This window comes from Dunckerocampus dactyliophorus, chromosome 8, assembly GCF_027744805.1.
Source record: "Dunckerocampus dactyliophorus isolate RoL2022-P2 chromosome 8, RoL_Ddac_1.1, whole genome shotgun sequence".
NCBI classification, from domain to species: Eukaryota; Metazoa; Chordata; class Actinopteri; order Syngnathiformes; family Syngnathidae; genus Dunckerocampus; species Dunckerocampus dactyliophorus.
The window spans coordinates 13509622-13523150 of NC_072826.1; the positions used below are offsets into that span (position 1 = coordinate 13509622).

General features: G+C 41.9%; 1 protein-coding gene across 4 annotated transcripts in view; it reads right to left on the bottom strand.

The window, feature by feature from the left end:
- Positions 1-12647, bottom strand: part of mtss1 (MTSS I-BAR domain containing 1) — a 40715-nt gene extending 28068 nt beyond the window's left edge. For all 4 annotated transcript variants that reach the window (XM_054784347.1, XM_054784345.1, XM_054784350.1 and 1 more), the window contains exon 1: positions 11983-12647. In XM_054784347.1, coding sequence (XP_054640322.1) covers positions 11983-12054 — 72 coding nt within the window. In that variant the 5' untranslated portion in view covers positions 12055-12647. The remainder of the gene's footprint in view (positions 1-11982) is intronic.
- Between the last annotated feature and the right edge of the window lie 882 nt (positions 12648-13529).

Consider the following 13529-nt stretch of genomic DNA (forward strand, 5'->3'; position numbering starts at 1 on the left):
GTCACTGGCATGCTTGAGCGTGTTCCCAAATATTGATGCAAAAATAATTAAAATCATTTGTGTGCCAACAACAGTCTTGATGATATGATGTGTAAGTTACTGGTTAAAACATTTACCAACAACTTGAAATGTCAATCAGGTGATAAAAGTGAAAAGTCCTGAGTTCCATTATCTACTCCAGTCCTGCAGATGGCAGTAGTGTGCATTACAAGCTGACCGCCAACTATGCATCTTGGATCATCTACCATGTAACTCTGAACAACATAAACCATATAGAAAATGAATGGATGGGTTTTGAAGTATAATTGCTTTAGACATCACTGTAAACTCAGGACTATTAAGCTCACCTGAATATAAGCTATATATAAGCAAATTTAAAAAGAAAAAACAATGTACAAGTATACAGTATGCCACACTTATCTATAAAGTGCAGGTGTCCACCTTATAAAATTGGATATTTACACACAAACACAAACTATAAACCTTGCAATCCTACCTCCACTCGATGTTCCCAGTGTCACTCGTTAGCTCCGACAATGAGACGTAAGACACTTTCTTCCATCTGAGTTTAACAGCTGCCGGTCCAAGCAGGCCAGGCAGAAGCTTTAGTAATTCTACACTTGATCAAACGTATTTACGATTTGGCAGATCAAAATATGATCGCTGCATAAGACTTCAAAACCTGATATTAGCATCCACTTCAGAAATTCACTAGCTCCTGGCTCTGCACTCTTAAGCATCGTGGTAACTGTAGTTCTTGTAGCCATAAATTGGCTGCATAGGGCAAAGTAGGGCAGGGCAATATGGACCAAAACTCATATCCCGATAGATTTAGGTTAAATATCGATACACGATATATACAGTATCAAGTTGTTTTATTAAAATAAATACTTAACGTGAGGATGTTTTTTTTAAAGCTTCATGCGCTGCACATAAAAAAATCTTATCTAAAAATAGCCTCTAAAATGAAGTAGGACATTCAAATATCTTTTTGATAACAAACCTTTAGCTACGCTCAAATCCTCAGCTAATACCAAAAGAGCAAAATATGAAGGAGTGCCCGGTTTCATAGGAAATTTTAAAACGTCAGCAAATCAAAAATTGAACACTACTATTTTTTAGGTGAACATTTTTAGAAAACACAAGCATGTCCATATTTTGTGCCAGGAACACCAACCTGTCAACTGCATCAGTCTTAGCAACTGTCTGTCTAACTTCCTTGAACATTTGTGGTAGAGCCTGTCGTGCAAAATAATTTTTACTGCGAAGCAATGTGATACGATACCTCTTTATAATAGTACACCACTTTGCTTTTCCTTTCACGAGGAACGCAACAGGAGCGCGGCAGACAGCGCTCAGCTTCACACATTCCTCGTATTGGCGTTTGTGCCAAGTTTTATGGTGGTGAAAAATCTTTTTTGTGCTCTGAATTGGAAGTACCTCCACATTACTAAGCTACCGCTTATTCCTTATTCCTTCTGCCCCTCCACCCCCCATGCTGCAAGCAGGGATGAGAGAGATACAGCACAAATCCAGTCTATATTGATATCAACGATATGGTTGGTTTTGAGTAAATATTGATACTTTAAAAATATTGATATATCGCCCAGCCCTAATTCAAAGCATGTGAAAAAAGCAGCGGCTTACAGTCCAAAATCTAAATTTTTGGCAACTGCGAATAATTAACCTGTGGACCACCCTAAAACTGTACGTGTTATACATGACATCCACTAGAACCACAACAGTAAACAGTCTGAGCTCTGCATGCAGAGGATATTCAAAGCTGTTATCCAATCAGCCCGTCAGCAAGCTTATGGTTTACTATTAATTACTTCGGTCAGTGTGTCTGCAGCCACCTGCCGCCAGCCTCTCCAGTACAACCTCCATAATCTGTCTTTACTCTAGTGACCTGCAGAAAGAGGAGAGGTCACATCGCAGGAAAGTGACAATGATGCCCTGCTGACCTTCCTGGAGGCGCGATCTTATTTAGCCGCTCAATAAAGCAGTCGGCCGGCGGACTATCTGGTGATTGACTCTGTACGGAAAAGGAGCACGTTGCTCTGAATGACTGCAGGTTCTGTGAGTTACTTCCACTGAACTCCATAAGGAGCTAAGGCAAAAAGAACTTTGCACTAAATTCACTGTTTAAGAAGAAACCAGGCATCAATTCTTCCTTGAACCGTCCAACCTCCCTCCAGATTCTGAGACAATCAGCCATATTGTTTCTGACACATTGGAGGAAATATATAAAGTTCAGGGAGAGTTACGCCCAGGGAGCGAAAAGGACAGAAAGGGACAGAGAGGAGGAAAGAGAAAATGAAGAGCGAGAGAAGATGAGGAGGATCGGGAGAATGTGGATAGGAAAGAAATTGGTGTGGCTGTTCAAACATTATACCAGGTTGAAAGTTTGTTTAAACAGCCCTGACTTAGTCACAGGAAGATAAAAAGAGAGAAAGCAGAGAGCTGAGGTGTGTCAACTTCAGGTTAATTGTTCAGTGAATATATATATATATATATATATATATATATATATATATATATATATATATATATATATGTGTGTGTGTGTGTGTGTGTGTGTGTGTAAATCCATTATACTACAGAACTATGACTTACATGTAGACGTCAATAAAAACCTAAGCAGCAGTATGAAAGAAACGTTTTCCTTCTTTGCCTTTTTTCCTTCCTTACAGTGTTACCAATACTTAATCAACATACAAAATAATAATTAACAGGAAGTATTTACACAATACAACATTTATTTCAGTAATGGCATTGTTAATACATTTGCTACACTGTAGCCTAAATCACTATCATCACTGATTTGTCATAAATTCAACTAATCACCCAGAGAAACAAATTGTCCTGTTTATTTACAACAACCAGTGTCATAAATATACAACATTTCGATGACAGATACCTGTCTTTGTTTTTGGGGAACCTGAAAAATGACAAATCTGGGGCTTTACTTATAAAGCTGACGTACGCACAAAATGGGGCTGAAAAGTTGTAAAGTTTGTCTTTCCTTTTCCGCAAATGATGGGCTTTTCTTTTGTTGTGCTTTGAAATAACACACAACATTAGTTCCTCATAAAATAATTATAATATACCTGACATTTTGGTGATGCTAATGTCATCATTAAATTAAATATTTTTAAACCATCCGTCTGGAATTAGAGAAATTAATTTTTGACACAACTTCATCCCCGTTTTTGAGTCATTGCATCCTTTATTGCATGCTAACTGGATGTAATGCCTGAAGTGTATGTATAATGAACGCTACGTAGCTACAGTATATTGACTGACATATTATGTGCACTCAGGTTATATACACAACTATTGAGGAATTATGTGTACTTATCTTTATTGCCAAATTGATTCAAATTGTGAATGAATTAATTTACTATTGAACTATTTTGATTACCTGTAAACTTTGAAACTGTGAATGTGAAATACTAATCATTCGTATTTAGTAGTGATTTTGAAGTTTACCAGTTAGATTTTATATGCATGTTAGGTTTAATAGTAAGAGGTAGATCGTTTGAATTTGTAACTTGCATGCTGATATACATGTACAATGAACAAATACTCAATATTTATCCATCCATCCATTTTCTATGCTGCTTATCCTCATCAGGGTCACGGGGGTAAGCTGGGGTCTATCCCAGCTGACTTCGGGCAAGAGGCTGGGTACACCCTGGACTGGTTGCCAGCCAAATCGCAGGGCACATATAGACGCTCACGCTCACATTCACACCTATGGACAATTTAGAGTTGCCAATTAACCTAATGTGCATGTTCTTGGAATGTGGGAGTACCCGGAGAAAACACACGCACACAACATGCAAACTCCACAAGCGCAGATTCAAACCCAGGTCTTCCCGATCTACTCACATTTATAAATATACTTAATATATATATTCTCTACGTCTACTGTAGGAGGTACAGTAGATCTTTGGGACATGGTCATATTAAAAGTAACCCGCTGGCTGAAAGTCAGTTGTACAATTTGGTTGAACCTTGACTGAAACAGAAGCAAGGAATTACACCCGATGGAGGAAGTTCCAATTGTGTGTGAATGCGCAACACAAACACATGAATAATTTACTGCACTGCTGTTAGCAAACAACTAATTTAATACGAAATATTTGCATTGTGTCTTAACATGGGACAAATATCCAACCATCCCTTCATTCATTTTTTTCTACAGGGGAAAAAAACTGAATCAGTGGAAAAGTTGTACTACGCCTATCTTCTATGCAATTCATTACACTACTGATGGCAGCCACACTGCACTGATAATGCTCGCGAGCAAGTTATAAACCCAGTTGAAGCCAAGTGCTTCATTTGCAGAAATGACCACCTGATACTCCTACAACTGAAGATGTAGTAGATGCTGCAAAACCACTTCAAAATCTACAAGCCACAGTCTTGAAGTTGGTGTGTGTCAGTGTGTGTGTGTGTTTCATAGAGTCACACCCTCCACTGAGCGGCACTCATCCGTGTCACTACCTGTTGGCTCATGTGCATCCATCCCTCCCTTCTCCTCTCCATGTGTACTCCTGAATGTGATATGGCTTTTTTGCAACACATATTTAGGGGGTTGTTGTTTTACTGTGGTTAACTTCTTTTTACTCTTTAAAAAACAAAACATGCGCATGCCTGGACCGGTCACCAGCCAACCACAGGGCACATATAGACAACGAATCATTCACACTCAGACAACAAATCATTCACACTCACATTCATACCTGTGGATTTGTCCACTTTTGCTGGGTTTTTATTTTATTTCTACAATGAGCCACATTCCACAGATGGGCCCGGCACCACACTTTGGACACATACGCGTTTTTCACCAAGAAGGCGAGGTGCTGCCAGGTGAAGACGGTCTGTGTCCAAGCTATGCCTGTTACTGCCGAGGTGCATTGTGTAAGTTTTACATCTTTCAGACCAGCACTGCACTGCTGCTGCACAACCAGAGTTGGGGATTCTATGCGGCAGATACTTCACCGATGTTACTGCTTGTATTTAATTACCGAATAAATGTATGAAGCAAGAAACACTTCCTGTCTTTCACTTTCGCGCACACCTACTCGGTAAATATAACAACCATGCCGCTAAATTGTCAACAAGGATCTCCATGTATGAGGTATGTTGTGAAGCCGAGTTATGGTCGGCACAGTACACCCTCATGTTGGACAGACGCTCCGGGTAGCCCAGGTGCCGCCCCATTTTATTCACTATCACAAAAATACACACTATCCATTCCATCCATTTCCATTTTCCTCCACTTATCCGGGTCTGGGTCGCGGGGACAACAGTCTCGGTAGGGAAGCCCAGACTTCCCGGTCACCTCCTCCAGCTCCACCGGGTGGTGAGACAGAATCCCTCCAGCGTGTCCAAGGTCTGCCCCGGGGCCTTCTCCCAGCTGGGCATGCCCGGAACACCTCACCAGGGAGGCGTTCGGGAGGCATCCAACTAGATGCCCGAGCCACCTCAACAAAATACACACTCTATACTAGTAAAATAAGTGTAAAAGGTATAAAAAAATGAATTTAAAAAAATTAAAATGGAAAAAATGGAATTTGGAAAAAAATAAAATGGAATTTGCAAAAAATAAAACGGATTTCATAGGGCCCTACATAGTTCAGTCTGGCTTCTGGCTGCCCTGTTCTTGCGAGACAACTTTTCTCCAAACGAGAACTCTCGTCACGTTTTAATCTCGCATCACGAGATCTTGTGACACCCCTAGCACACACAAGGTTTCAATTTCTGTTGCCAGGCAGGGAGGAAGAGGAAGCAAGGCCTGCTGTTGTTTGGTGCAACATTTTCCTTTCATGTAAACAGTTAACAAGAAGAAAACCACTAATTGAATCCTTGTGAAGCAGTGGAATGACGCTGGGGAGAACAGGAGTGAGTAAGCAGACGTCTGTACATGGACGGAGGAGAGGGTGAAGGACAGAAGAGAGGGATGGACAGAGGAGTGGAAAAGGTCACTGCTGATGTGGCCGAGAGGCTGATCAATTAGATGTCTGCTCTGCTTCCCAAGAGGCCCAGCTGATAAACATCAACCATATTTGTCTAATGTGTCAAAAGCAACAGAGATCTTGCTCTGACAGACTGACACAGAAATGCAAACGGTAAATGCTACAATGCTCTGGAACGATCTGTCCTCTTTCAGCTTGTTTAGCTGCAGGGCATTTCTGCTGGGCCCATTACGTCATATTAGAACAAACTGAATTGGCTGCATGTAGCTATTTCCAAGCGCTACTGGCTTCTCCCGGCCCTCATTGCATGTTTTCTCTCTTTGATACTATATTAATACCCATCACATAATCTGAAGGTAATCTGAAGGTTTGAAAAAGTAATTTAAACATACAGTTTTAATTGCACTAACAAAGTAGTAGTACCTTGTGTCATATAAAGAGACTGACAATAGATCAAAAAGGTGTCCCTCCGGCACCTCCTGATTAAAAAAAGGTTTGTAAATAACTACCGTACATCAAATAATATGTAAATGCATATAATATGGAAATACGGGTTGTTATTTTATTGGAAGATAATATACTATTAAAAGCCCCCAGTTTTTGCATGTTTATGTTGTTTTGTTTCATTATGTTTTGCAGAGTTGCCCAGTGGTCACTGAACGCACCATAGTTGTGCTCCGAGACAAAGCGAGTTATGTAGAACTTTTTCCGATGCTGCCACACAGACTTACATTTTTCCCTTTTATCGTTTCCAAATGCTGATGTTGTTCTTCGGTGTTCATCTCCTTTCGGCGTTAATGTCGGTTGGCAAACTAGCTCATTTGCACATTCATGTCAACCACTGGGCTAAATGTGGAGCAGAAGTTTGTCAGCAACAAAAAATACTCAATAATAGTGTGACAGAGTATAAGGAACCCCTCCGTCCCTTTAAGACGCAGCACTGCGCTCTCTCTCTGGCCTAGGGAGTGTGCACGCACTGGAAGCGCATTGACTTTCCCTTTCACGGACTTTCCTCTGCACGCCCACAAATTGTTCCCCGTGTCCAGACACTCTGTTCCCCAGGTGTGGACATTCAAGGGTGCACACTCGATGGCCGCAAGCTACATATCACGACACACCCCGCCTCTCGCCCAAAATCAGCTGGGATAGACTCCAGCATACCTCCGCGACCCTAATTAGGATAAGCGGCATAGAAAATGGATGGATGGATGCAACCATTTAGTCACAGTCTGGAGCTCTGCTATTGTGCATGCAATCATGCCATGCCAGTCTGGAGCTCTGCTATTGTGCATGCAATCATGCCATGCCCTGACCCACCTTGTCCAATTGTGCAAAAGGAGAGTAGTGTATTGAACTTGAACACGGATCAGAACACTTAAACTAGCCAAAGCTGTCATGCTTTAGGTGTGAAGTGTGCCAAGCACGCCAGGAGGACAGCAGGTCTGGATACATGTCGTTTCTTTAGTGACACTGCTCGATATTAGCCTGGCATGCATACCAGTGTTTCCAGATGATTTTGCAGAAAAGCGTACACATACCCACTTTTAGTGCTTTTGGTCTGTGAAAGGCAAGGACAGCAGCTTCATTTAGTGAATGGGTTGTACAGTTAACTGAATGACACATGCAAGTTGCAGTGTGTTCATGACTGACTGATTCACAGTGAAAGCCCCTCACAAACAGGTCACATTGCCCCGAGGAGAGATTTATCCCAACAGAAACACCGATTAATTAGACATCACGTCCATGCATGCCAGTGAGGCAGATGGCAGGAGTGCCCTTGTTGGGTTGCTGCCACGGTGGCCTTAAAAAAAAAAAAAAAAAAGGATGTGGTGCCGCAAAGTGTGAATCATACGCACACACCTCTTCCCAGTTATCTTCCAGTACATGTGACTCATGTGTACGTCTCACACTACAAGTTCCATCAGGTAAGCAACAAATTGTTTTACTTCAGAATGAAACTTGAACTGCTTCATTTTCTCTCTTTTGTCTTGCAGATTGGCCAATCTGACAGCGCTCAGGCAGGAACTACAGACAGGACTTTTGCAAATGAGAAATACGACCGGTAATGTCGTCTTTAAGGCACACTTCAAACATTGGTGAGTCACGCGAGGATCGGCTCTTGCGCAACGTTGCCAGATTTCTCAAGACTGAAATGTTATCTGAGTCATTATCATGTCCCAATCAAGAGGATACAAACCACCAATGAGACGTCACGTGCTACATTGGGCGTCTTAGATTTCTGACTTTAATCTGTCTGCATGTGCCTTTATTTTGGAATGTTTCAATTTCATGTGATTGTCAATTTAACAACACTTCAACAACAGAGCTGCCATTATATTTGAAACTAGTGTTTGCTATGTGACCTAATGGTTTTCCAAAATTGGGCGCCACAAATGTCATTTACCATTATAAAAATCATGACGCCCCACGGGGTGGCCCATGTTCCCTCTGCACGCCTGCGCAATCGCGCACTGCTCCAGCGTTCTCGGCGCACACAAAATCTATGCAGCACAAACTAAAATCCAACATGAACTGTAAATAAAATAAACACAATTTATTCTGTATCGTTTTGCAATGCAACTCTGTGAGTGCCAGGCTACAACAAGTGGTAACAATATATAACACAATGCGTACGTTACATGCAGTCAAATAACCCGATCATAACTGGAACATTAGCAATAACCCGGTTGCGCACCGGCATGGAAACATCAATAACCCTTTTGAAAAAACGGAATATGCTCATATTCCGGTTTTTAAAAACCCAAATATTACCCCTGGGTTACTACTTTTCTAACCCGAAAATCCCGATCAAAGGGAACATTAATTTGTGTTCTGCGGGTGTTCTATTCTCATAGAATGTTGTGTCTTTGGCAGGAACTACTTGTAAACATGACGCCACGCAAAACTCCGCACATTTGGAGCAGGAGGGAAACAAACCACCACGTTAGTGTGGGTAAAGACAGGAACATTATGTCTTTTATTGAGGGTAGAAAGTACCGCAATAGAGAAATCTATCAGAATGTGAGCGAGCAGTTACGGAAGCAGGGTTTGTACGAACGCATCTTCAAAAGTGCCCGGGGGGCTCTGGGGATATAGCATGAATATGGATGGCATAGCCGCGGCTCCATTTCCTATTTCTTCACATTCTCGCCTTCCATTAATGAAGAAAGCGAGACAGAATAGTCTCAAGTGCTGGTGGTGAGTCAACACCAAAATAACACAAACAAAGGCCTTCATTATCCGTCGTGCCGGTGTTGTTGTTGTTTTTGGATACAGGAACAAGAAGCGGAAATGACGCGCATTGCATCATGACGTTTTCCGTGCATCAAAACATTGTCCGTGCGGGTTTTTTTCCCCACATCATACATGTAAACGGGTTATTCCGAATATTTCCGAAAACGGAATATTGACCTTAACCTGAAAATTGACTGCATGTAAACGTAGTCAGTGACGAACACTGTCCAGCCAATGATAAGATCCTGTTTGTCCTTATGCAGGCAATAAATTCCTTAACAGCACGTTCCATAATATATGCCGCTGTTTTGCAGATTACCGTATAGCTAATGTGGCAGCACAGTTGAGAGAGCTGCACACTGCTTGCTAACCCGTGTTATGGCGAAAGAAACAGGCAGCACCACATCCACGCTAGAGGTGGGGGAAATAATCGATTCTTAGATGCATCGCGATGTGGACATTGCTGATTATTAATCGATTCATAAATGTCAATAATCGATGCTGACGGAAAAAAAAAACGGAACAAAAAGACAGAAAGCAGAAGTGCTGCCCGGAGAGTTTATGGTAGCGCACCTAAGTATAAGACGGCTCAAAATGGCTGAGCGTAAACTCCCACCCACACCCACTGGATTTAAAGCAAGTGTCTGGAAGCACTTTGGCTTTCACATAGTTGAAGGTAAAAATGAGCTGGACAAGAGCCAGACAATACGCTAGCTTTGTTATACAAAGGATTCGTACATTATAGCGATCTAATTTATCTTATTTATTATGTATAGTGTAAAACTAAGACATGAATAACATCAAATTAAAAGCACAAAATGAATGCCGACCCACCATCCACCAGTTCAAGTTCCAGCCAAGTTTTCCCAGAGAGATTATTGCATCGCTGTTTGACATGTGTGGTAAAAGGCAGTGTGCTAGCATGAATTAACTTGAGACAAATGTGCACATTAGCACTCGATAAGTCATCAAAACTTACCTTTATGAATTCCCACATAGTATCAGCATTTGACACCAAATATGAGGTGAAAGAAAAATGGTAAAAATACAGTAGTAGTCTATCTGTGCGGCATGAGATAAAGTTAGCACATGCACAATGGACATGCGTCAAGTGAGACAGATGTAACAGAGAGAATCCGGCCACTTTTCAAGATAAAACATTTTTAAAAAATTAAATGGAAATTATTTTTTCTTTCTGTGCGGCCCGGTACCAAATGACCCACGGCCCGGTACCGGGGGTTGGGCACCACTGCCCTACAAGATTCAGATCATTAATTGGATGAGATAGTTCTACGGATTTTTTTGTCTGAGGTTGACAAAGACAGCTACATTGTGAAATAAGCCTTGCGGTCCTTTTGAACCCACTCATGTACAAAATACCACAGAATGGAAGTTGGACTACCTCGAGTTCTCAGGTTTTGGACAAGTATATAATACTCTGTAATACTACAGTCTGCACGTCTGATTGCGCTGACAGAGGTCCAAGGAATGCTGAGGTCGTTTGTATGCTCAGACACTTGAAAACTGAGCGGGAACATCGGAGGTGACTATACAAAAGATGCAGGATAAGCGATAGGAAATGGACGGACACTTCCATTTCTTCATGACAGATTGTGTTAAAAGTTTTATCAATAATATGTCCCTGAGAATATTCACAGGGATATGTCCCTGAATCTTAATCCGTGGGTGTGAATGTAAGCTAAACAGCACCAGTCAAGTCCCAAAACTCTTGTTTGGATGCCGGTGCTTCACCGGCACACTTTAATGGATGTTATGTGCTAACAGGCGAGTTTGATTGTGCTGAAAAGCCGACAGAGACAGAAACAAACATCAAAGGAGGACGCAGCTGGTAAAAGACACCCCCATTTCGGCCTTGTTAAACGCCCCACTCCCCCAAACCAAGCCTATTTTCACATGGCAAACTTCCAGTTGCTCATTCATTGGTAGCTGGACATGACCTGAAGGGAATGCTTATAATAAAGTTTTTGTCCACTCACTACTTCCACATTTCTCAACTGATTCAAACCATTTCAAGGTCAAAATGTTGAGCTTAGTCAGGATATCCAGGCCAACCATGTTCACACCTTCCTAATTACATCTATCTTCTATGCCGCTAGCGTCGCGGATATGCTGGGGCCTCTCCCAGCTGACTTTGGGTGAGAGGCGGGGTACACACTGGACTGGTCGGCAGTCAATCACATACCAATTTAGAGTCGCCAACTAAACTATGATGCATGTTTTTGGAATGTGGGAGAAAAACGGAGTACCCCTAGAAAGCCCACGCACGCACAGGGAGAACATGCAAACTCCACACAGAAATGCCCGACAGAGATTCAAACCCAGATCTTCCCGATCTCCTGACTGTGTGGCCAACAACCTTCCTAGTTTCTCAACCAAATCGCAAACAATTCACATTTCTTCCTCATAACTCCACAACTGTGACTCAAAGTCTCTTTGATCTGGACCATTCTTTTCTTTACATTTCTCAACCCATCAAACCATTCCATTATCACAAGATTCAGCTCATCCAGAACATCTCAATTTAAATAACCCAGATTGCAAAAATCCCCACTTTTCTTTTGTAAATCCACATTTTCCGTACAGTGCTTCACTCACACGAAATTTGTTCAGAAATTGGATTCGGTCTTTCGGGGGTTTCACAGTGAGCCTCCCTTCAGAGAATATAAAACCGACAACGTGATTTTCTGGAGCGTAGTTTGTGGAGTTTAGTGCCATGCCAGACAGAGAACTTGAATGTTACCTTCATGTCGTTCATGATGAGCTGGAAGAGCCCTCCCAAGGCGCTGCATTCCTTCTCTATACCCGCATCCATTTTCCGTTGGTGGGGGGTGAAATCCTCCAGAAACTTTTCACTCTTAAAAAAAAGTTTTGAACTACTCCAACAGAAAGAGTTTTTGTGAAATGCTTACAAAACTCTGAGGTCAAAGTCCAGCTTAAAAAAAAACAAAATCTATAGTAACGGAAAAACACACAGGGGAGCAAAGTGGCTTTGGTCAGCCGATGCTACCGGCCGGCCAACTTGATGAATATCCTAGAAAACACCACATTGCGACGGAATTAACAAGCAGCGTATCGGAGGAAAGTATTTGGGGTTTTAAAGTTGTCTCACAAAAAGCCTTTAGTCGTTGGAAAGCGAAAGAACGATAACCGCAGCTAGCTAACACGGCTACGTAGGCGAGCCTGAAGTCCGCTAGCAACCTGTAACTATGAATGTTTGTACACAGCCCGTTATCAACAGTCGCCTGGTCATTCGTACGGCTCTCGTCCGGTGCTCGACCGCCTTCGTCACCGTCTCCTGGTGGACATAGGACACATTTGACGTTGCTTTATGACGACTTTTTTGACGCCGCCAGTCCTCTGGTGTCTCCAAAAGAGAGTCCTCACCTCAAGTGAGAGTGCCCTCAAAGCTAAACCCGCTGCTGTTGACCAACTCACATCCGGCACGGATTTCACAATCAGCGCACTCTATTGCTTCATCGGAAATTATTTTCCTCATTGAACGTAGTAATGTGTCCGTTTGTCTTGGAATCGATTACTTTGTGTTTTCGCTTTGCATTCTGTCATTCAACTCTATCGTTTACAAATGAGGATTGAAATATTGTTTTATTTTGATGCAGCATCCGGTCATGAGTGAGTCCAACAAACTTGACGGTGCTGCGTGTCCAGGCATGGTGGATGTTTGTTGTTGGGCTGCAAACAAGAGGCGTCCCGGGGGGGCGGATAGAGAGCTTTGATTAATCAACGTTATATTGTGAGTGAAGTGCATAAAAAAGTTTTTGGTAAAATATTATGTTAGTTTTTTGTTAAATGGATTATATTATTTTACTGTTTGTAATAGTAATAGTAGTAGTAGTAGTAGTAGTAGTAGCATTCCTCCACTAGATGCACATAGCCCTTATGAAGCAATGCACAAAATAACTGTTGTTCAAAACACACTTTTATTATGCATATTATTATTATTGTGTTGTTATTATGATGCCTGTTAAACAGCTTTCTCACCCAGTAATCAATTACGATCAAACCCCCATTGCATCAAAGCAGGAAGTACACGGAAAAAGTGACCGGTGGTGTGTGTTTTGCTGAGTCACCGCTTCACCAGTCTCCCTGACAGTCCATCACCATGGCAACGGTGTTGTGTATGTGGGAGTTTTGCTGAATCACTGGGACCACCTGCCTGACAAATCCCAATCTGGTTTCCATGGGGACCAACTCCAGTGCAGTATAGGCATCCAAGATAATGTTTGTATGTTTCTGCTTCTATCAGTGAAAAATAGTGTACGTTAAACT